The following is a 23,379-nucleotide window of genomic DNA, read 5'->3' on the forward strand; positions in this document are numbered from 1 at the left end:
TAGAGGGAGAGAATGTAGTGGACCTCAGAAGAGAAAATAGAGACAACCGAATAATGAATGCCCAAAGGGCTGAATACAACTGTATGGAGGGGCTGAAACCCTCACTGCAAAACTAGAAGACTAGACTACCTATAGGAGGTGAATCCTCACTAGATCCCTGAAGAGGCTGAGGCTACCTTGCTGGTCTACTGCAGGGAGGCCTGACTCTGTTGCTCTAAAGGCTTGAAGGCCTGAGGAGTGGATGAAGAATGAGGGCCAAAGGCTGCCTTGTACAGGCTGATAGGTCAGCCTGGCCGACTTGGTCGACGCCGACCATTGACCTGGTCGGCTGGTCAACGCCGACCGTTGACCAAGTCAAACAAAAAGTCAATGAGTGACTTTTGGTCAAACAATCAACTCTGCGATTTTGGACCTGCAACGATGTGGCGCTGACTGCCTGTTGACTGTGTGCTGATTGCTGATTGCGCAAGGCTGCCTGAATGGTTGTACAGACGTCTACGTGGCCGTTGACTTGGTTGCTTGCGCTGGCACTAGCTAGCATGGCCACACCCTTACTCCAATAGATGAACTTGGACCCATGGCTTGGGATTATGACATCAAAGCCTTGGTGCTGATAATCTGGTCGGACTTCGAACTAGTGCCACCATCGTGCTCCCAAGATGATGTTTGCTGCCTGAGTAGGTGCGACCCTGAGTGGTCGATTGCGTACCCACCCTTAGATCTTTAGAGTGGCTGAAGCTACCTGCATGTTGCTCTCTATCTGCTGCCCTGGAAATGCACCATTCAAGGTCATTGGTTCCATTGGCGTAAGAGGCCACTAAGCCTTTTTAGCTGCTTTGGTGGAGATGATGTCCTCAGAACTGCCTGAGTCTGGTAGGATAACGACCTTCTGACCACCGACCTGTCCATAAAACTGGAACATATTGGGAAACTGACGAGGCTCCCCCTTCTCCTGAGCTTCAATCTCCTGGATGACTACTGAGGTTGTCCTTGTAGTCTGTTGTTCATCAAGCTCCTCAATGACTACTGAGATTGTTGAAGCTGTTGTTGAACCAAAAAGTCAACTCTGCGCTTTTTGACTTGCAATGACGTGGCGCTGACTGCCTGTTGACTGTGCTGATTGCTGATTGCGCAAGGCTCTCTGAATGGTTGTAGGGACATCTACGTGGCCGTTGACTTGGTTGCTTGCGCTAGCACTAGCTAGCATGGCCACGGGTGTGTGAATGCTCGTGACACTCCCTCTATAGACTCGGCTTGGGAGATCATGTCAGTCGGTCTTGATGATGTGGCAAGATATTTAACATACCGTCATGGCCACTTGGGGTAGGATTCAAGGTTCCTGACATGCCGCAGTGGCCAAGAGAGCTTCTTTCACAAGAGACTAGGATCATGGTTTGTTCGTCACATTTACAGCCACAAAACCTTCATGGCACTTCCATTCTCTCACTCTTGGCCCTAGACATAGTAGAGAGAGTGTATCCCAGCTTATTGACTCACATGGGGTTTTACAGACAGAACCTGATGATGTCTTACGCATAGCTTCAAATTTTTATGCCACCCTTCTTACTGCTGATCCTGAGACATAGGATAGAGAGGATGCTAGATAGGCTATTTAGCAGAGCATCCCTTTGTTGGTGAATCCGGATATGCATGTTTTGCTCGATGCACCTTTCACCAACACAGAGTTCAGGATTGCACTTTCAGCCCTTCACAAGGGCAAGTGCCCAGGTTCGGATGGCCTCACCCCTTCTTTTTTCATTGCATTTTGGAATATGATTGGAGACTACATTACTTCAGCCCTGCAGGCCATTTGGGACTTTGGCGAGATGCCTGGGTCGCTTACAGAGGGTCTCATCCACCTTATCCCGAAAGGAGGTTGCAGAAATTTAGTGTCCCAGTGGAGGCCTATCACACTTCTGAGGACTTGTTACAAGATTCTGGCCAAGGCAATCAACCTCTGATTGCAACCCCTTCTCCCTGATCTTATTCATGACACTCAGACGGGATTTGTGCATGGCACAAGCATTTTTTATAACATTTTCTCTTTCTGGGAAGCTTCAGAGTGGGCCATGCAGAGTGGCCAGAATCTAGCCATTCTACTTCTGGATTTTGAGAAAGCTTATGACAGAGTAGATTGGGGTTTTTTGCATTACAGATGCATTTAAAAAAGTTACTTTCTTCCGATAAACCCTTGCATGTGTCAAAAATTTTCAGAGAGAGAGAGGAACACACACACACAATGTGTAACGCTACCTTCATTCGAGCCTCATCCAATATTGGCAAAAGAATAAATATTGGATCTACTGGAGTACACATATATAAGCTGCCATCTGTCAACATAAGACAAGCCATCCTATGAGTATACAAAGATGCAAGTTAATCTTTGAAGTTTACCAATATGGACACCAAATAAGCCCATCTATAATCCTATTCAACAAGAATCATTGTCAAATCTCAAAAGTATCTCTGTGTCATTCTTCATTCATACTTATCATAATAGTCGGTACGGAAGCCACCAAGAACATAGCAAGGAAATTCATGTAGATTCCAAGAAAATCGCTAGTACTATTCTAATCAAAATGACTTTGCAACTAGTTGATGTTCAAATGGCATAAATCACAACTGTCAAAGCATGTTCTGCAGCACTACTACTCAAGAACATATTTTTTGGTGAAGGTACATGGTGGAGAGGGAGAGAGAGAGAGAGAGGGTAGGCTAGGGAGAGAGATAGTGATACTCAAAGAGAGACATAATGAAATGGAAATGAAAGAACTAGAGCAATGAACCAAAATGAAAGTACTCACATGTAGACCAAAGAGCTTGTAGGCTCGATACTTGATTGATTTGACAGTAGACAAGTACAGCTCTTATATAGAGCGCACAGACACATAAAACCAATGCTTATGGGATAACTCCCAGTGTGACACGTGGCATCCATAGGACACACTAGACTAGAACTCACACTAGAACACACCAAACTGACTCATCTTGACTCCATTTCCTAGCACCCCCCCATGGAGGAAAGGTGAGTGACTATTGGAATGGAACCAAGGGCAGAACATGACAATGACGTTATCTACTACTCTGTGCAATGTGTGAACTAGCCATGGCTCTCATGCTAACTCAGAGGCTGAAGTCTGAGCATGGTTCAAAGGTCGTACTGAGCACTCACATGGCTTTACGTCCAAAGCATGACTCGGAGGCTCATGTCTCAGCATGGATGCATGACCAACTCAGCAGTCTAGGAAACCAATGCACCAACATCCTGGAGCTCATATGCCAGGCCTGATAACTAGACCCCATCAAAGCCAATACATGGCTCCCACAGTACATCCCCCTCTTGACTCCAGGGAGTAACTAGGAACATGGAGCCATAAACCATAAATATAAAAGAAATACATCATTTTAGGAGGACTATCCAAGGCAAAGAACCTTTATTGACTCAACACACATCATTTATTTTTGGGAAACAACCCAAGGTAGAGTACCCAAAAAGAGCTAACATCATCTATTATTTCAGATAGATCATGCAAAACAATAGATAAAGCTCATCGGTCAGGTCCAGTAGATGTGGCGTAAAGATTCTCGAACTTGGCTTTGATTTCCATGGCTGAAGTAGTGGGGTCAAAGTGACGAAGTATTTGTTATCCAACCTCATACCGATACAAGCCAATCCTTCCTCCCTAGATGATATGACTTCTTCACGAGAGCGAGGCCCCATGGTAGCAAATCAATCTAAGGTAGTGAAACGGTGGACTAGTAGCTCCCACGGGTAAAAATCCCGTGGGCAGAAGTGGCAGATGGAGCAACAAATCGTGGGCACCAGCCAATCAGGGGCACCTGCAAATCGGGAGCAAAGTGAGGGCAGCTCAGCTCAGTGGCTCATGCACATTTGGAGAGGCAATGAGTAGCAGAAATGGTGCACAGTCTGTACGGGCAGACTGGCAGGAGTGCAAGCAGTACGGAGGGCTGGTACTGTTGTGCGCGATGGCAGGAGCAGCAGCAGTTGGCGGCAGTCCTGAGGGCTGGAATGGGCTTTGTACGGCCTGTTGTACAGCCCGGGTGCAGTACGGATTAGTCCAGACTGTTCCGTAGAGTCCGTATGGACTGTACAGCCTGTGCGGCCTGCTTGCAGCAGGCTGTACGGCCTTTTGCAGGTCGATGAAGTAGCTGGAGGCCAGGCTACTAAGGCGGCTGATGGCGAGGCAAAAGAAGCGGCTGTTGGCAAGGCATCTCGGGCTGACGAAGGCGTAGTTGATGGCGAGGTAGATTAGCTCCAAATCAGCTCCAACAGATCTGAAGGTGAGGCTAAGGTAGGAGAAGTGAACAAGATGGGGAAAAAGGAGTGGAAGGGAGTTCAATCATGGAGGAGAAACGAGCTTCCATTTGCAGGCTTCTCTCATCCTCTAGACAGAGCAAGAAGAAGGGGAAGGTAGGAAGGGAGGCTCTGATACCACATGAAGGTACATGGTGGAGAGGGGGAGAGAGAGAGAGAGAAAGAGAGAGAGAGAGAGAGGGTAGGCTAGGGAGAGAGATAGTGATCCTCAAAGAGAGACAATGAAATGGAAATGAAATAACTAGAGCAATGAACCAAAATGAAAGTACTCACATGTAGACCAAAGAGCTTGTAGGCTTGATACTTGATTGATTTGACACTAGAAAGGTACAACTCTTATATAGAGCACAGAGACACATATGAACACCAATGCTTATGGGATAACTCCCAATGTGACACGTGGCATCCATAGGACACACTAGACTAGAACTCACACTAGAACACACCAAACTGACTCATCTTGACTCCATTTCCTGACACTTGGCTCCATCATTTTAATGCCAAACAGCAAAAAAAAATAGGGAAGCAAAATGAAATGTACTCTTAAGAGACGTTTCCTCACATGAGGATTGATTGACAGCTACAAGTTGTTTTTTAGCTAAGAATCCTTACAAGCTCAGAACAAACCTGTCTCAAATTTTTGACAGATTCAAGCTTCAAGAAGGATGGCTACCAATGGGATATCTTAATCAAAGTTGAGGCAAATATGTGTATATAAGGGACAGAGTGACATAGCAACAAAGGCTGGGAGGAGAGTTCTTGCCTCTTCCTCTTGCTCTTACTCTCTCTGTCCCAAGCTTCTCTGTGCTAGACAGACCATTACTAATGGGCTGTCTTGCTGCCTCATTTCACCATCTTCCCCTCTTCCTTTGGTGCCAGCTCCCTTGTAGTTCACTAGCCTTCATTCACTTTCTCTATCTTTTCCAAGAGCAGGTCTTGAGTCCATCCTTTCACACAAGAGTAGGATTCAATTGGTGACCTTCGAGTTTGGCTAAAGGTGCTCTAATGACAGCTTCCTAAATTCCCACTACCTTTAGAATCACTCTTTCCTCAAAGATTAAAAGCAGCTTAAGCATGCAGTTCAGGAGCTCATACATACACGATGTAGCCAATTATGGGGGTAGACTATTCTTGCTTCAACTTACCTATTTAGTTGCTCAAACATTGTACACAAGAACCAATCTACTTGGGTTCACAACTTGCCTTCTTCATCCTCTAGTACCATGGTTCCATAGTAAAAAGAAAGAAAGAAAGAAAGAAAGACTTATTAATATTGTTGAAGGTCAAAAAGCCTGAGACCAAGGCAATAAATCTGAATACAATATGAGATAACAACCCCCCAATGGGGGAACTGGGGCCGTCTAGCACACCTCCCAAAAACTACTGATGATCAGATAAATGAAAACTAGGATAGTATCGATATAAACAAGAGGGAGCCTCGAGAGTCGAAGGAACTCCTGTCATGTGGTGTCATGTCCCATGTCAGTCATCAGTAGTCGAAGCTCCACTTGGGCTTCACTAGGGTCCCATCGAGAGACTCGGCGTCGGCGAAACATGTCCAAGATCTATCGTAGGCGCCCTCTTCATGTGATGTACTTGTGGGCGACAAAGAGAGGTGCACTAGATGGAATGTGTGATCACGGGACCTAGATCTAGCCTCCTCCCGACCAAGCGTGCGTAAAAGTCAAGGTCTTACTTTCGGTGTCTCCCAACCACATCCTCCCATACTATATGATGTTGTGGATCCATGGTGGGTCTCATGAGTCTAGACTTGAGTCGGGAGACCTCATGTTACCTCCCTTGGATCACGTAGTATCTTAGGCATCTCGTGAAGACATGCTACTCGGTCTTCACCATGTGTGTGTCACAGAGAGTGCAAAGTCTCAAGACTCTACACTATGTGCTCAGGCCTCCAATCACATGGAGATTCTTAGGTTTTGCATGAAAGTACAAAAATATTCCAAAGGTTCATTTGGGGGTCAAGGACCTATCTACGCTTCCTTTAAAGGTTATGCTAAAAAGCTTGAGTGGAGGGGTGATCAACCAACAAGTGAAGGTCACAAGTGGAGGTCGCAAGACTCCCAAGACTATTTATGATGTAGAGCAATGGGCCACTTGGCCAATCATTGTCCTCGTTTCTTGAACCTCACAAAAAATTGCTACACCCAATCATGCATTGGCCCTGAAGGCCTCAAGCATTCAGAGGTGTTCCACATGGGCTGCCTTCTATACATTTTGGAGGGTTGAGACCTAATTGTTGAGCTGCACAATCCTATCCTCCATTTGTTCCCGTTGTTCTGTTGCCTCCCTTATTGTGTCTACTAGTGTGGAGTGTTGGAAAGGTCACCTCCCCATCTGTAAGCCCCCAAATGAGGAGAGTGTGGGGGAGGGAGACCTAGGGCAGAAGATGCCCAGAGAAGAAAGAGAGAGGGGGCTGCCACATGGGCAGCACCTCACAAGAGAAGAAGGCTGCAAAGGACGGAACCTGTGGAAGGAGCAGAAGGCGGGGACAAGCCCTAGATCTGTCCTGGCAGGGCACGATGACATCAGCAGTGTACGGCGCTGCACATGAGGCTGGAGAGAACCTGGCAGAGGGCAGAACCAGCAGGCCTGGTGGAGCAGCAAATGGGGCTGACAGTGGGCAGTGGCATGCCTTATATAGGCTGGGCCCTTCCCTAGATTGGAGGGCCAAAAGCCCTAGAAGTGTGGGGCAAAAGGCCCCAGTTTTGGAGCCCTTAAAGGGCTGGTTTTGGGGCAGACTGGTAGGCCCAAACAGACCAGTCAGTCGGCCCATTTAAGGCTGGCTGGTCGGTTATTTCGAGGGGTCCTTGAGGCCTATATAAGGAGAGGCTCTTGGCCTCATTTCATCATCCAGCAAGTCAGCAAACAGAGGAGCAGCAAGAGCAGCAGAAGCCTGATCTTTGGGCCTACATCCAGGAGGCAAAGCAGGGCCAGAGTTGCTGCAGGCTGAGCTCACTTGGGGCTGAGCCTAGGCTGTCTACTAGGGCAGCAAGGTGCTGAGATCTTTGGACGGAAAGTCTACTTACGCTCGAGGTGGAGCACGCGGGCTCGAGTCTAGAGATAGCCAGCTGATAGGAGAAGGACCTTGTGGTAAGATCAGAGGACCACACCATTGGTGGGACTCTGGATCTATCTCTTTTGTATTGTGTCCATAGTTTTGGACGGAAATATATATTTTGGTGGCTTCCCTATCTGGCTGGTTCATTGTCCATTGATGAGTTTGCACACTTATTTTATGCACATTAAGTAAAGAAGTTTGTGATTCCACACACCCCACATCACACTGTGTGAGCTCCTGGGCATTACTATTAGTCTTCCGTTGTGCATACCCTCTATTGAGTCATTTCTAACATGGTATCAGAGCCCAAGTAGGAGGCTCACTGGTGTGGGAGCCTGAAGGCAGGGACCTTGCTGAAGCACAACCCTGATTCAGAAGCTCTTGGGAATCGACTTCCACGACTGGAGGATTGTGCCCTTGCGAGAAGGAGGGTGACTCCAGTTCAGTCAGGTGCGTTCAAAATTCTGGTCTACTGAAATTAAGTTTGGTTGACTTTGCTGTGTGGTATACACAGCAGAGATGTCGACCGCCACCACCTCTTCAGCCCCTGTTTTACCTTCCTCCTCCCCCAGTTTTCTCTCTTTTACTATCCCTAATAGAAAGTGAAGATCCGGAGTCATTTAGTGGCTCGGAAGTTGTGGAAGCTGACCATGGGAGTGGAGTCGAAGCCGGAGGACATGGTGGATAGGAAAGGGGAGATAGTCATGGCAGTAGACAGAGAGAAGCTCGAAGCTTGGGAAGACAGAGATACCCATGCCCTGGCAATAATCATAGGGACTACGGCGGACTCCGTTCTTCCACATATCCAGCTAGCCAAGACGTCAGTAGAGGCATGGGTCACCCTGAAGGATCTGTACAAGACGGACAACACATCCCGGATTTTGATTCTTCAGCATCAACTCTACAATCTTGATATGGAAGAAAGAGATACGGTACATAGCCATTTGACGAAGGTCAAGGTGGTGAGGGATCAACTAGCAGTAGTTGGTCACAAGACAGACTCTTGCCATTTGGCCTTGATGGTACTGAGGAGATTACCTCGGAGTTTCAAGAGCTTTGTTACGACTGTGACAGCAGGACAGAGGACCAAACCTCTGACATTCGAGGAGTTGGATCCATTACTGCTACAGGATGAAGCTCGCGAGAAGCTCTGCAATGAGGATAAAGACGACAAGGTGATGCTGGCGAAGGATTCTGCTGGCAAAGGAAAGGGCAAGCCTAATGGTGGCAAGTCCAAGAAAGACGACTTTGACGACGAGGGGACTTCGAAGAGGAAGCATAAGAAGAAGTGCTTCTACTGTGATACGCCAGGACATTATGCAAAGGACTGCAGAAAGAAACAAGCGGATCAGAAAAACAAAAAGGAGTGCAGAAAGAAAAAGGCGGATCAAAAAAACAAAAAGGAGTCTGCTGACTCAGATTCAGAGGGAGAGGCCAAAGCAAATGTGGTAATCAAAGAGTTGTTCCTAGTGACATCACCGAGTGTTACCGAGGTCAGATATGTTGATCCAGAAATCACAGTGAGGATGTCTGACATAGAGATGTGGGTCGACAAGGACTCAGATGCCTTTATGAAGGTGAAGGACAGCATGGAGCGCTTGGTACCTTCCAGGTGCGTGGCTGTTGACACTAACACGAGGGTGGATTCCATGGAGGGCCTTGGGGTCTCATGGTCAGATGGATGCTGGAGTTCACAAGGGGACAGTACAGGATTACACAGGCTCTTGGCGGGTGCCTCATTGAGGTACAGGGTTTGCTTTCAGAGCGAACATTCAGGCAGTACAACAGTCTCGTATGTATTTGATATTTTGCATTTGAGCCTTTATAGCATGCTGTGGAGAGACTCTGCTCTTCATTTGTCTCAAGTGATACAAGATTAGAAGGAATTGGCCTTCTTCAAAGGCAGAAGGGAAAGTATTGGTGCTTCTTCAAATCTCGGACGCAGATTGCTGCTAGAAGGTGATGGACAAAAAGTACTGAAGCCAGAAGAGTATCTGCTTGAGAACTCAGTGAGAGTTCATGGTCCAGGTTATCTGGAAATATTCATTGGTTGCAGACCTTGCCAAGAATATTGGTTGCAAACCTTGCCAAAGGAATGACAGGTTGAAACAGACCCTCAGAGCATGGTGCCTGAAAGACTCCAGGTTGTTCGCTCATTATGAGGGGGACAACTGGAAGATCGTGATGGCTGGATTGCTCGAGTTCGAAGGCGGGAACGTGACTGAAGGAGGTGGTGCCAGGAGGTGCCACCAGAGATGGACCTATGTACCAGGATGGTGTGCGGAAGTGGAACCAGACCTGGAGGAGCAGAAGCCACTGGATGAAAAGCCAGGAAAAGATTTCGACATCGAAGAGTTCCAGACGACTACGACCAGGGAGTTACTGAAGCATCGTCATCAACGTGTTGGCATTGGGCCGAGATGTGTCGGTGAGAGGGGGTGTTGGAAAGGTCACCTCCCCATCTGTAAGCCCCCAAATGAGGAGAGCATGGGGGAGGGAGACCTAGGGCAGAAGATGCCCAGAGAAGAAAGAGAGAGGGGGCTGCCACATATGCAGCACCTCACAAGAGAAGAAGGCTGCAAAGGACGGAACCTATGGAAGGAGCAGAAGGCGGGGACAACAAGCCCTAGATCTGACCTGGCAGGGCACGATGACATCAGCAGTGTACCGCGCTGCACACGTGGCTGGAGAGAACCTGGCAGCGGGCAGAACCAGCAGGCCTGGTGGAGCAGCAAATGGGGCTGACAGTGGGCAGTGGCATGCCTTATATAGGCTGGGCCCTTGCCTAGATTGGAGGGCCAAAAGCCTTAGAAGTGTGGGGCAAAAGGCCCCGGTTTTGGAGCCCTTAAAGGGCTAGTTTTGGGGCAGACTGGTCGGCCCAAACAGACCAGCCAGTCAGCCCATTAGGGCTGGCTGGTCGCTTATTTCAAGGGGCCCTTGGGGCCTATATAAGGAGAGGCTCTTGGCCTCATGTCATCATCCAGCAAGTCAGCAAACAGATGAGCAGCAGGAGCAGCAGAAGCCTGATCTTTGGGCCTACATCCAGGAGGCAAAGCAGGGCCAGAGTTGCTGCAGACTGAGCTCACTTGGGGCTGAGCCTAGGCTGTCTACTAGGGCAGCAAGGTGCTGAGATCTTTGGACAGAAAGTCTACTTACGCTTGAGGTGGAGCACACGGGCTCGAGTCTAGAGATAGCCAGCTGATAGGAGAAGGACCTTGTGGTAGATCAGAGGACCACACCATTGGTGGGAATCTGGATCTATCTCTTTTGTATTGTGTCCATAGTTTTGGACGGAAATATATATTTTGGTGGTTTCTCTATCTGGCTGGTTCATTGTCCATTGATGAGTCTGCACACCTATTTTATGCACATTAAGTAAAGAAGTTTGTGATTCCACACACCCCACATCACACTGTGTGAGCTCCTAGGCACTACTATCAGTCTTCCGCTGTGCGTACCCTCTGTTGGGTCATTTCTAACATGGAGTGCAGCTAGTCGACTTCCTGCCGGACGTGCCTTGCTTGGGTGGGCCATTGGCTTCCAAGAATCAAGATACCCGCAAGTCCGAGCAAGCATGCATTTGGGTGGTGAGGGGGGGTTGAGTGGTCTATCAACCGAGAGCATTACTGCCAATATGATTCAGCCTCTGTCTCGAACTTCTGTCTATCCAAGGCTTCCTGGGTGTCCAACACAACCTTCCATTTGAAGAATTATGTGAGTTTGCTTGAAAAAGTGGACTGAGCTGGAGGTATTGGAGGCAGAGGAGTTGTTCACACTAGAAGTGGAGGGGTCACAAACAATAAGCCGGAGGGAATGGCGGATGTGCAGGTCGGGAGCGAATTGTTACAAGAGACAGGGGGAGGAAGGTCATAGGAGTGTTCAGAAGACCGGTCTCCAAGGGCACAGAAGACAGAGGAGGCGACACCCGAGGAGTGGACACACATGGTGGAGGAGCCAAGTCCTTGAGAGGTAGGGAGAACGAAGTGTTTGGCTCAAAATGAATGGACCGGCTCACGCCAGACTCATTCGCATCATTTTGTGCAGAGTCAAAGGATTCCTCAAATATCACCAGTTGGGGATCCGTCGTCTCTTGAGGCCCCTTTTCTTTTTGGTTAGCTTAGCATCAAAGGATCCAATTTTGGATGCTTTCCCTACTAATTTCGAGAGTCGTGAGCTTGAGCCACCGTCCCTAGAATGGAAAAAGCATATTTAAAAGATGCCAAACTCTGGAGTGTGTGACGCCATTGTGGTACACCCTCTTGACCTCGTTTGCACTCATTTGCAAAACCTCGTGAGAGAGAGGTTCACACAGACCAACTTCCTCCTGCGATCAGCCTAAAGTAGACACCTAGTCACAAAAGCCGAAAGGAATGTTCTCCTTGAGGACCAAGTTGCTGAGTAGGTACTCGTAGGCCTTCTTTCTCCTAAACATCCACTCTATCTCCAATGTCAACATGGCTTGTATCTCCTGCTTTCTATCCATGGGAAGTCACAGTTGAGCACTAACAAGCTCTTCAGTCAACCAATAAGTGTGGCTCACCACCCAAACCACATCACTAGGGCGGTTCAATTGTGTGACAATGCTGTCGGTAACGGGGATCGTGCTCCATGGGAGGGATGCTACCTCAAGGAGTCGTGCTTTCCCAAGCAATCGTTCATATCAAACTGGTTTGGTGTTGAAGGCAATAAGCAGATTCTCTACAGCCCCTTGCAAGTGGACTTCACCCCACCCTTACGTAGGGTTTGAGAGCTTTCTCAAACAATGAAAGCTCCAAGTCCAAGCCAACAAGCCAATGCCTCTTCCACCTAAATTCTAGTGTCTACGCCCACAAAACTATATGGCTATTTTACAAGATTACCTACATGCCTTGGAAGTCTTGGTAGTCTTTCTCCGGCCTAGAAAAGTAGAATTTTAAGAGCAATTTGTGGCACAAATCATCCAATTTGAAGGTTCATGTTCTCTACCCGGCTCTCTATGACTTCAAGATGCCAATCAAGAGATGCATATGCATAGGCTATGACTAGAACCCCAATTTGATCCGTCCAAGTCATACATGGAAACAAGGCCATTCATAAGCTTATGTTTTCTTTAGACATGCCACTAGTTGGGAGATTATTGATCTCAATTAGAGTGCATCATACTCCTTGCAAAACCAAGTCAAATATTGGCCACGAGCACAACTAGTCCCGTAGTTGAGGACCTTTGCCTCAACCTTGATGGCATGGGCATATAAGGCTTTGGAGCCGATGATGCCCTTGCACTCGGAGAGAGCTCTTGAGAGCCATTTGTATTTTGTGTCAAAGAGAGGGATCCTTGGTGAGTGTCAAAGTTACCTATTTGTTGGGATTATTGTGGTGGCCACCTCCCCACCTATGAGCCATAGGGGAAGTGTACCAGCAGCATCTTTGGGATAGAGAGATGCCATGTGGGAAGAGAGGAAGGCTGCTACGGGGGCAGATCTGACAGCTGTAACAGGGCTGCCACATGTGCAGCATGCAGGTTGCTGCAAATATGTCAGCCAGGAACGGCTGCCCAGGAGTTGCACAGTGCAGGTCTTCATGAGGAAGAGAAGCAGCAAGGAGTTTCCAGAGAGACATCACTACAGCCAGCCCACTGAAGCTCTAGGAGAGCATGTAGGCTGACAGAATTTTCATAGTGCTAGGAGGAGGTAAGAGAACAGTTTTGTGGTGCCAGGGGTCCACATCTAGGCAACCTTAACTGCTAGATGGTGGCACGTTGAGCACCCTTTTGTACAAGGTTTTGTCCATCTTTGGAGCAATACCTGTTTATTGTTTCTACTCTCATGTGCATCGTTCATTATCTGTCTGCATCCATCTATATTCACTTGTGTGCACAATAAAGAAAGGAGTGAGATTTGAGTTAGCACTGTGTGGTTTCTGGGCTACATCTACACAATCTTCTGCTGCAGGAGTGTTGGCTACAGCAAGCAACCTCCATCTCTGCTTTCTAACACTGTTTACAAAACCTCATTATGCCTTTGGCCAAAGAAGATACGATGGGTTTTTAGAGAGATTGGACCATTTTTACGTAAGAGGGCTCTACAAAGAAGAGGTTGACAAGAATCTTAACACACATGATGATGTCAAACCACTCCCCCATAATCTTATGTCAAACCATTTCCCCTAACCTTATGCCTAGACCAACCACGATACAGCCTTTCGCATTATAGATTAAGGATCCGAGGCCGTCTCTGCCAAGGGGACGAGGTTCAGGAAGTCGTGACATAGATTTGGACCTTGGAGGACAAACCCCCATCTTAATGGACAAGCAGAGTGGACGATGTTGGCCATTCAAAGGAGCAATGATGCATTACAAGATCAAGCATTGAGCCATCACCAAACTTTCCACAGAAGGAGCGAACCCTCCAAAGGAATCTCATTTCTATTGAGAGGTTTAAGGAGCAACAACCAAGATCCCCATGGCTAATCAACCAATATAAACATGCTAGAGAAGAACTGCACGAGGTAGAGGAAAAAAAAGTGGAGTCCTCTTAGCACCCTTCCCTGGCTAGGTGAAGGCAGGTAGGATGTCTGAAGGAAAGCACAAAGAAGAACATCACATAGGCTCCAAAAGGAGCTCACTTGTATCTTGGATTCTCAGACAGATCTAAGGGAAATTTGAGCTAAAGAGACTTCCAACTTTGCCTGGATTGTAATTTGCTGCAGCTGCTGTTAGGCTGTATATATGATGGGCATTGCAGTATGTTCACACCTCAAGTGCTTATTTTGTCAATCTCATCAGAACCAGCCCACAACAGCAAATAGATATAATAAACCTTCTGAACCATCCTTTTTCCCTTTCACAAAACTTCTAAATCAGCATTTCGAGCAGTTGGATCGATAAAGAACCTTGCCTCAGAGTTCACACCAAACAACCATTTTGAAGCAGCACAATAATATCAGGATAAGCAGGCTGAAGTACACAAAACAGCACCTTCAAGGACGTGATTGCCAAGAAACCAGGAACTGAATGGTTGCTTGAACCAATGAATTTCTTGAAGACTTTCGTTCATCAGCATGTAACACGCTTTTGCACCTATACAAAAACAGATTCCGCTCAAGCTTTCATTGCGGTCATGCAAGGTCAACAAGATCAAGCATAGACACACTTGCTCTTCATCTAAGTATCCATCCCATATCACCACAAAAATACAGAAATCAAGACTAATAACCTTAAGAAACCTGTCGTGTATATGGAACTAAATATGTATCCATAAAAAATTCATGGGCCTTAAAGACAACAAGTAAGTTTCATAACACAGGATGGACAGTGGCCAGCCCTTCACTTAATGTGCACGCGTCAATTTTTTAATTAAAAGTGAGGTTGAACGTCAGTCAATTTAAAGGAGGAAAAGCTAGGTGGGCTGAAATAATGCATGGGTTTGATATCCAATTGACATATCAGAACGGGAACTTTAATATGGTAGAGATTCCCTAATATGAATGCCAATGGTTAATGAATTGAGTTTTACTCAAATTCCAAAATGATTTCCTTGAGTCCATAAAAGGAAATGTGAGTGTGATCCTCACTTTTTTGAAATATGCAAAGCAATTAGACGAGGGATTTAACAAGTCAAGAGGCTTTTATTGAGGAGTCACATGGAAGAGTGGACACACCACAGATAGGTGATAAAGGACCCAAATGGAAAATAATAGTATTGAAGATAGCTACCTACTCTACAAAGGTAGGGTATGTGTCCTCGATAATAATGATATTAGGCGCCAAATTATGATATAAGAATCAATAGAAAACCTAATAATCATGATTTTCCTAATATGATTTTGTGGGGAGAGGGAGACCCTGATTACAAGAAGTGATGATGAAGGCGCACTGCCACTCACCAATAACTGGCATACCCACAGACTTCTAATTGTGGATCTTGGGAAACTGGCAGCTAAGTGCATGTGATGAGGACGATGAGGACGATGAAGACTCAGGGACATAGTGAGAGATGAACACACTCTACTAGAGTCTTTACGAGAAAGGTAGTGGTTGCATGACAGCTGGAAGTTTGCATAAGTAGCCAACAGTAAAGGGTCGATTAGCTACATGTGGTCCTATGGTTTACTTGGAGACATCTTTAGAAAATACTAAAAAAGCAGAGGTTGCATGGGCACATGTGAGCTAAAGATAGATCTATCACTTTTTGCATGATGAGCTGCTTTTGGAGGCTGTTGTAGCGCCAAAAAGTAGGAGGAGGCCATTTTTGCATTGGCTAGCTGATTTGGGAGGTCCCAAGGCTCCTTTGAAGGAGATTCTGACACAAGAAAGCTGTACGAGATCCTTTACAGATGCAGTTTTCACAGATATGCGAGCAGTGCAGAGACCATATCTTGAGATACACATCGAATTTCGACATGATTTCTAAAATAAAGTTGTAGAGTAGCTGAAAGACTATAAGTTTTGTTTTTATAGTGTATCAATCCCAATTTCGTATCAAAAGTTATCACTTCGTATGAAAAAAGAGAGTCGGCACTATGTTGCGGCATAAGGTTTCCAATTCTTGCGCTGAGTATGGCATTGGGATTCAAAGTTTGTTGGAAGGAGCGTCTTGGTGCTACCAAGAGCTTTCCATAGGTTGCTGCAGGTTGCTGGCTTTCAAGTTGTTGTCAGGTTCATGCCAAAGATTTCATGCGTTGAGAAGCAAATGTTTGTGAAGTTTTATATAGAATTGAGAAAATAGGTTGAATGTTATGCTCAAGCTGAGGTAACATGACCTTGGAAGGGTCAGTTGGCATTTTCCCTTTAGAGGACTGACAATTGTAAATAATTTGTATTGCGCTTTATGTATAAGGTCAAAGGGGTTTGATGTCAAGGTCATTGTTGACGATGATTTGCGCGACTAGGTGGGTCTAAAGCCCTAAGGTCTAGGTATTACTAATGATGAATTGTGCCTAGGAGCAAATGGTTTAAAGGAATCCCAAGAAGGGGTAAAATGGAGCATCTAAATGAGGCCTTATAAAATGGACATGCGGCAATCTAGGCCCATCTAGGGACATTGGAGACTCTACACAAGAAAAGCCACATGAAATGAAACGTGATATGGATTGAATCGTGAGAATGTGCTGTAGAGCAAGGCTAGGAGAAAATCTCACAACTCGCCCGTGATTCTCCTACTGGTTGTTTTCAGAAATTTTGTGTATCTTTGTCAGTTGATATCAGAGCGACTCGGGTGTAATCTATCACTGGGAAATTTCATTGCAAGGGAAGTTTGTAGGTGGAATTTGGTTGATCACAATAGTTGGCGTAGTGCAATAGTTGATCGCAATATTTGACGTGGGGCAACCATTACAGTTGTGTGTTCAAGTAGAACATTGAAGGGGAGATTTCTTTTTTTTTCCCAAAAAGATTACTTCATTAAGTATGAATGAAAACCACAAGAGCAACCTCTAATGCGGGAGTACATCATGCCATGCATGAGAAAAAGAACCCAGCTCAAAAAGAACTAACAAAATTCCAAGGTAGATGAAGGGGAGATTTCGATGGGAGTGAAGTTGGAATTTGCAAAACTGCATTATAGTTGGTCAACAGATTCCAACTGGAGCAGCTCAAGATTGTTGAGGACATAGATGTCATTGAGCCCAAGCAGACAGTGCCTCACAGGTTCAAGAAAGATATTGAAACCCTTCTTGAACCAAAACAAGCTACAAGATTCAATTCGCAACAGAGATGAGTACTTGGCACTTCAAAAACGAATTTGAAGATTGGCGGGAAACTCAATTCAGCAACCAAAACTCAATGATGGAACTGGAACATGAATCGTCACAGAGGAAGAGAGAGAGAGAGAGGGAGAGAGAGAGAGAGAGAGAGAGAGAGAGAGAGAGTGCTATCACAAGTTGGGCTGTCCCCACAACGGGTCAAGCATATAGCTCGCACATGGAGGGTTTCTCAACATACACAGCCCCTCTTATAGATTTACTCAAGGGGGTAAAGACACGCAGACAAAAAGTTCAAGTCACAGGCAAAGCTTTGCAGGCCTTCCACGACTTGCAACGGTTGGCCACGACAGCACCAGTTATGAAGATCGCCTCTTGGGATGATCCATTTCTGGTAATCACATACGCTAGCAATGTCGCCATAGGGGTAGTTTTACAACAAGAAGATAGGCCCGTGGCATACTACAGCAAAAAGCTTAACGATGCCGAAAAGAACTATTCAGTGTATGATAGAGAGCTCCTCGGTGTCATCCACGCATTAAAACATTGGAAGCCTTTCCTATACAGACGGACTTTCACGGTGAAGACAGATCACCAAGCTTTTAAGTGGCTTCAGACAATGCCTAGTATGCAATGGAGTGATCGACAGCAGTGGTGGAGTCAAATATTCAAGCAGTTTGGGGAAATGATCGAGTACGTTCCCAACAAAAACAACCCCGTTGCAGACGCTCTCAGTCGGAAAGGTTCCATCCAGACCATTGAGCAAGCCACTCTGCTCGAAATCAAAGGAAAGGATCTTGATAGCATGAAGGCACAGTACGCGGAGTTAGCAGAGTTTGGCACGCTGTTCCATTTAGCCACGACGCTTGCTCCAAGCCATTACTCATTAGAGGATGGTTGGCTTTTCTATAAGAAAAGGTTATGTGTACTCAAAGACAAACGACAGTTGCTTCTTCATGATGCCCATGACGCCCTTACTGGTGGTCACAGAGGTATCAACGGGACTTTGGAGAAGTTAGAGCACTATTTCTATTGGCCAAAGATGCGGAAGGACGTATAGTCGTCTCTGCTATAGCTGACTATATCGTGGCTATCTATGCCTCCATCTCTGTGACTAGGGTCCCTCCAGGCGCTACTCTCAGGGTCCCGAGCTCCTCTCGAAGCTGTGTGATGTCGTGTCTAAGCCCTTGGATAAGGGTGCCCTGCTTGTGTATAATGCGGGCCTGCTCTTGGGTGTATCGGGCTTGCTCCTGAGTGTAATGTGTCAGATCTACCTGACGGGCCCAAATGTTGTGTATCTCAGCCAATAGGGAGTCCCAAGCATCTGGTGGGGGCCTAAGATATCCTGGTCCAGGTGGGAACTGGGTCTTCAGAGGGGTTGGAATGAAGGTGGGCTGCTGAGGTTGTACTGAGGGTGGGGACAGCGTGATCTAGGCAGAGGAGTGGTATGTAGGAGTAGCGAGGCCGAACGAGGCGATGAAGGGTGGCTGACTGAGAGGTAAAGGGGATACGAGGGAAAAGTACTGTGGAGCAGTGGCTAGTGGGGCTAGTGATGGGGCTACTGGGGAGGAGACCTATGATGATGATGCAGGAGGGGGAGGAGAGAGGTGGCGTAGATGATGAGGCAGATGATGGTGGCAAAATAGTGGTGGTAACCATAGAGGTCGAGGCTGTGGTGAGCGGCATGGGCTTCAGGTGGGCCCCTTTCTTTTGGACCGCGGTACTGTCCACTGTCAAACCGCTCCGATTGCTGCATTTGTTGAAGTCCTCCACGCTGAGTTGCTTTTGTGTTTTCCCCTTGTCACCGTTCTACATCTCCTCATGTATGTAAATTTGGACCGAAAGGCCTCCCACCTAGTCCCCTGTCCTCATCCCCCTTTGCCATTCATTATGAGGGAGGAAACAGCGGGCCAAGGAGGGGTTGCAGGAGGGCAAAGCTGCAAGCGGAGGGGGCAAAATAGGAGCAGCGCGGGAGGGGCAAAGCGGAGGGTAGAGCAAGGGCAGCAAGGGAGCAGGGCGGAGGGGCAGCGAGGGGCAACGAGGGGCAGAGGGACAGAGCAAGGGGCGGAGGGGCAGCGAGGGAGCGGAGCGGGAGGGGCAAAGCGGGAGGGTAGCGTAGTGGGGGTTGTAGGAGGGCGGAGGGCAACGCAACGAGGGAGCAAAGCGGAGGGGCAGAGCGAAGGGTAGAGCGGGAGACAGAGGTGAGGGAGTAGGGCGGAGGGGAGAGGGTGCAAGGCAGAGGGGCAGGGCGGAGAGGCAAGGGATTAGGGCGGAGGGGAGGGTGCACGGCGGAGGGGCAAGGCGGAGAGACGAGGAAGTAGGGCAGAGGGGAGGGTGCAAGGCGGAGGTGCAAGGCAGAGGGGCAAAGGTGCAGGGCAAAGAGGCGAGGCAGCGAGGGAGCAGGGCACAGAGAGAGAGAGAAAGAAAGAAAGAAAGTGTATTATTGTCCACTAGAGGCCAAAATGGGCCCATGGGACATCAAGAACTCTGCATACAAGATAGCACAAAATCAACGTGCCCCAAAGAAGAGGCATCGTCGAATATCATCTAAGTGCTACGCAATATAATGCAAGTGAAAGTACATAATGTCAAATCTGAGCCTAAATACAGAGTAAACTAGATGCACGGAAACCGCCCCCGGATGCAAAATGGGGGGGATGAGCACAATATGCCAATGCAAAGATACAAGTCTAGGTGTCACGGAGTCTGAGAACCAAAATAATACTGGAAATCCTGTCCATCGACTCTGCCTCCTGCTATGAGAGTACAAATCTGGGCAAAGGTGAGGTGAGCGGCTGGTGGGGCGAGATCTCCATGAGTAAGTCTCCTCCGAAATGCTGCCATCATCCTGGATCGTCTGGAGATGAAGCGGCGAGTACGTCCCCTATGTAACAAGATCCTGCGGCGTCTACAAACCATCTCATATGTACATCCACATGGTGGAGGCATGTGTCCTGTGTGGGCTCTGCCGTCCTCGTGCTCCTCCTGGTCTCTGTCCTCTGGTATGGCGTGTGCCTGAGCTCTATGAGGCTGGGCTCTATCACGCTCCGGTCTGTGCTCTCTGAGGTAGTCTCGCCGAAGCATAGTGGCCTCCCTGACATAAAGGGCTAGGCAATGCTGATCCTCGTAGTCCATCACTCGTGAGAGAGGTCCAAAGCCATCCGTGAAGAGACAGTGGAATCTACCTCTGATCTCATAATATAGAAAACTGCAATAGAAAACTCTTTACAACTGGCTCACAGTGGGCAAAGGCATAAAGCTGATATAACTTGGATTCTATGTCCAACTAGGAGCCTAGACTCTAGAGGCCCTTATTTTATAGACCAGACCAGCCAGCTAGAAAGCATGTGCCTTCTAAAAGCCGGGCCTGCTTTTCTTGCCAAAATAGGCACTTTTCTCTTTAGAAAGCTATAGCTTTCTTCTCAAAAGGGTGATGTTCTTGCTTTCAGCCCTGTGGGCCCTCTTTTAAGCTACTGGCCCACTTGCCACGTCTTTCTTCCCAAAATTGGGCACCCATATCTGCTTTTCTCTTGTGGGACCCATTTTTGTGCTTTTTCCCTTAAAACAAGGGCCTTTTTGCACTCTCCAAGGCCCTGCCACAATATCAAACACACTTTAACCCATTAAACATTAGCTAATGCATGCATTCTAGTTCTTGGACTAATCCTAGTCCCTTATGGGCATCCCCACATTGTTATTTAACCAATGCAGTGCAAAGGAAAATAAAACTTGTTCTAATTAGCCGAAGTCAACTTTCGTTGACCGAAGTCAATCTTAAACATTTCTCTTTGTTCTTGGGAAAAATTCAAGCATCAAGGTTTCCACGAGGCACCCTTCAGGAGTAAAAGAGAGTGCTTAGATTCTTGATGATGGTTACTGCTCCTTTTTGCTCAAGTTTGGTCAGTATCTACAACCTTAAAGCTCACGGTTCTGCTAAATTATAGTCCCCCTAACAAAGCATTATGAGACTAGAAAGCTTAATATAGTAACAGGGCTCGAAATAGCACCTGGCTTACAAGTGGCCATGAGACAAAAAATAGTCTAAATTGAAATTAACACCCTGCGAGTATTTATAGATGATGCTTTTATCTATGTGTCAGATATAGATTCTATTTTGTTGAATTTTGTGAAGCCTCAGCCTAGAAAAAATACAGATACTGATGAGAAGACCATTTTTCAAACCCTTCCACTCTCTTGAATTGTGTGATAAATATGGTTTAGCGACAATTGCTTAGGAAAGAATGATTGGAGCTGACTTGCAAAAGAACAAAACAGCCGACTTGCAAAAGAACAAAACAAGAGTGCCCATAGATTTAAGATGATGTGTTCTATAGAATAAGAAATTAGACTATATGTTGTCTATTTGCAAACGGGTGAACAAACACAGAAAACAGAGACAAAGATGTCTTTTGTGACTTTTGTTAGCAAAATGTTCTTTACAAAAATGGCCAAAAACAAATCTGTGCGCACAAAGAAACAATTGCCTTGCAAAAGAGAAAAGGTACCTCTCTTTGGATTCTTCAAATGAAGTAGACATCCTTGAATATCTACACCAAGCTGAGATGTAGCTTGTGATGGTACTGCAAATCAAGGATGAAATTTGAAGAGAGGAATTAGAACCTTATGACTAATGAATGAGAAGCACACCCACACAAAGAGAGTGAGAACATTTAAGTTCAGCCTACCTGCTATGCAAACCAAGGCCAATGCTTCACAAAATAAAAGTGTATGGTCCTGAAATTCTGTGAATTCTAGTAAAGTCCACATACATGTGCAAAATGGTGCTCACTCGTCGTCGGAAAGCACAACAATGATTGCCATAGTTCTTTTCGCATAGAAAGGACCAGCAACTTTGACAGCAATGCCTACCAGTGTGTACATCGATGTATCAACATGTGTCACCACACATGCACACACCTGACACATCTTCATGCATTAGGTTCTTGCCCACATTTGGAATTGAAAGCCATGGTCCTCACTGCACTTGCACTTTGAATAGCGAGCTTCATTACATTCCTCCATCAAATTGCATCTGGCTGCCGTTCCCGCCCACCCTGCTGCCTCACCTAGCTCACACTTGCAGGGTGCTGCCTCCAAATCGCAGCCTGTTTTGCTCTCCTCCAACTCCCCTTCTCAGGTGTAGCTGCTCCCCTTCCACACGCAGCTGTTCTCCCTCCTCACCAGCTCTCCTTCTCCCCCACAGTTGTTCTTCTTCAACCTGTAGTTGTTCTCCATCTCCGTAGCAGCTGCATTTTCCACCTGCAGCTATTATTCCCACATCCTCCTCCCCTGCCAGCTGCACTTCTACCACCTGCAATTACTTCTCTCCTCTTGCATCTGCTATGCCCTCTCTTGTAGCTTCTTCTCCTCATTCCCCTCTCCTTGCAGCTAGTCTCCTATCCCCTCAGCCCCCTACCTCCCTCTCATCCCTCTCCTCTCTCTCTCAGCCCCTCTCTCCCCCCTTCTCAGCCCCTCTCAACCCCTCCTCTCTCCTCTCCCTTCACCTCTTCCACTCTAACCTCCCCTTCAACCTTCTCCAAGCAAGGCCGGATTTTTCAACTATTTGAATCGGCCTTCAACCTGTAGCGACCCATTCAGTTAATCCTCTCCCACTTTTACCATGCAAGAAACATGTACTTTTTCAAAAGACAAGCTGCTGCAGCTACAAAAGGATGTGGAGTTTGAGAGCTCCACCACCCTCTTCACATGCAGTCATGGGTCCCACCCTTCCAGATCACAAGCTAGGGACTCGATGCTTGCGGCCTTACCTTGGGACCTCACCTCATGCCTTTCGGATATTCAACTATTTGGACGAGGTTTCTTTCAAGTCGCCTTTGTCTCTCCTAGAGCTGCGAGCATAGTGCTCAAGCCTAGCGCCTTAGTGTTTGGTTCCAAGAAGACCTTCTTCAAGCCCTTCTCTTTAGGATTCGACCCTATTGAGGAGGACCAGTAGATGACTTCACTCTTCAATAGATCTACAACTCTATACCATCAACTCATAGTCAGGATGGGAGCTACCTTTAGATCCCCCTCCCTTGTTTACGCTCTTTCACATCAGAGGCCATCAGATCCGATGGGGTTCCTAGAGTTAGGGTCATTGTTTCAAACCCTAATATGTCTCATGAGCAATCATGCTCCAATGTCCTAATGGATCTCTTTTTAGATAGGGAGTCAAGATCGCACGCAAACAAGATCACTATCAGATACGCAAGACCTTTGGGTATTTTGCTAGAGATTGCCCAAACAAGAAGAAAAGGCCTAAGAAATCTTCACGTGCAGCCCTTCT

General features: G+C 46.9%; 1 protein-coding gene across 1 annotated transcript in view; it reads right to left on the reverse strand.

Moving 5' to 3' along the window:
* Positions 1 to 23,379, reverse strand: part of LOC147891700 (ribonuclease H2 subunit B) — a 59,951-nt gene that overhangs the window by 27,615 nt on the left and 8,957 nt on the right. The window contains exons 2-4 of the mRNA XM_087388868.1: positions 21,599 to 21,673; positions 14,371 to 14,472; positions 2,254 to 2,330 (exon numbers count right to left, since the gene is read on the reverse strand). Of these exons, the coding sequence (XP_087244994.1) occupies positions 2,254 to 2,330; positions 14,371 to 14,472; positions 21,599 to 21,673 (254 nt within the window). The remainder of the gene's footprint in view (positions 1 to 2,253; positions 2,331 to 14,370; positions 14,473 to 21,598; positions 21,674 to 23,379) is intronic.

Source organism: Dipteris shenzhenensis, chromosome 17 (assembly GCF_047967505.1).
Source record: "Dipteris shenzhenensis isolate YYH24624 ecotype China chromosome 17, Dip_SZ_1.0, whole genome shotgun sequence".
Classification (NCBI taxonomy): Eukaryota; Viridiplantae; Streptophyta; class Polypodiopsida; order Gleicheniales; family Dipteridaceae; genus Dipteris; species Dipteris shenzhenensis.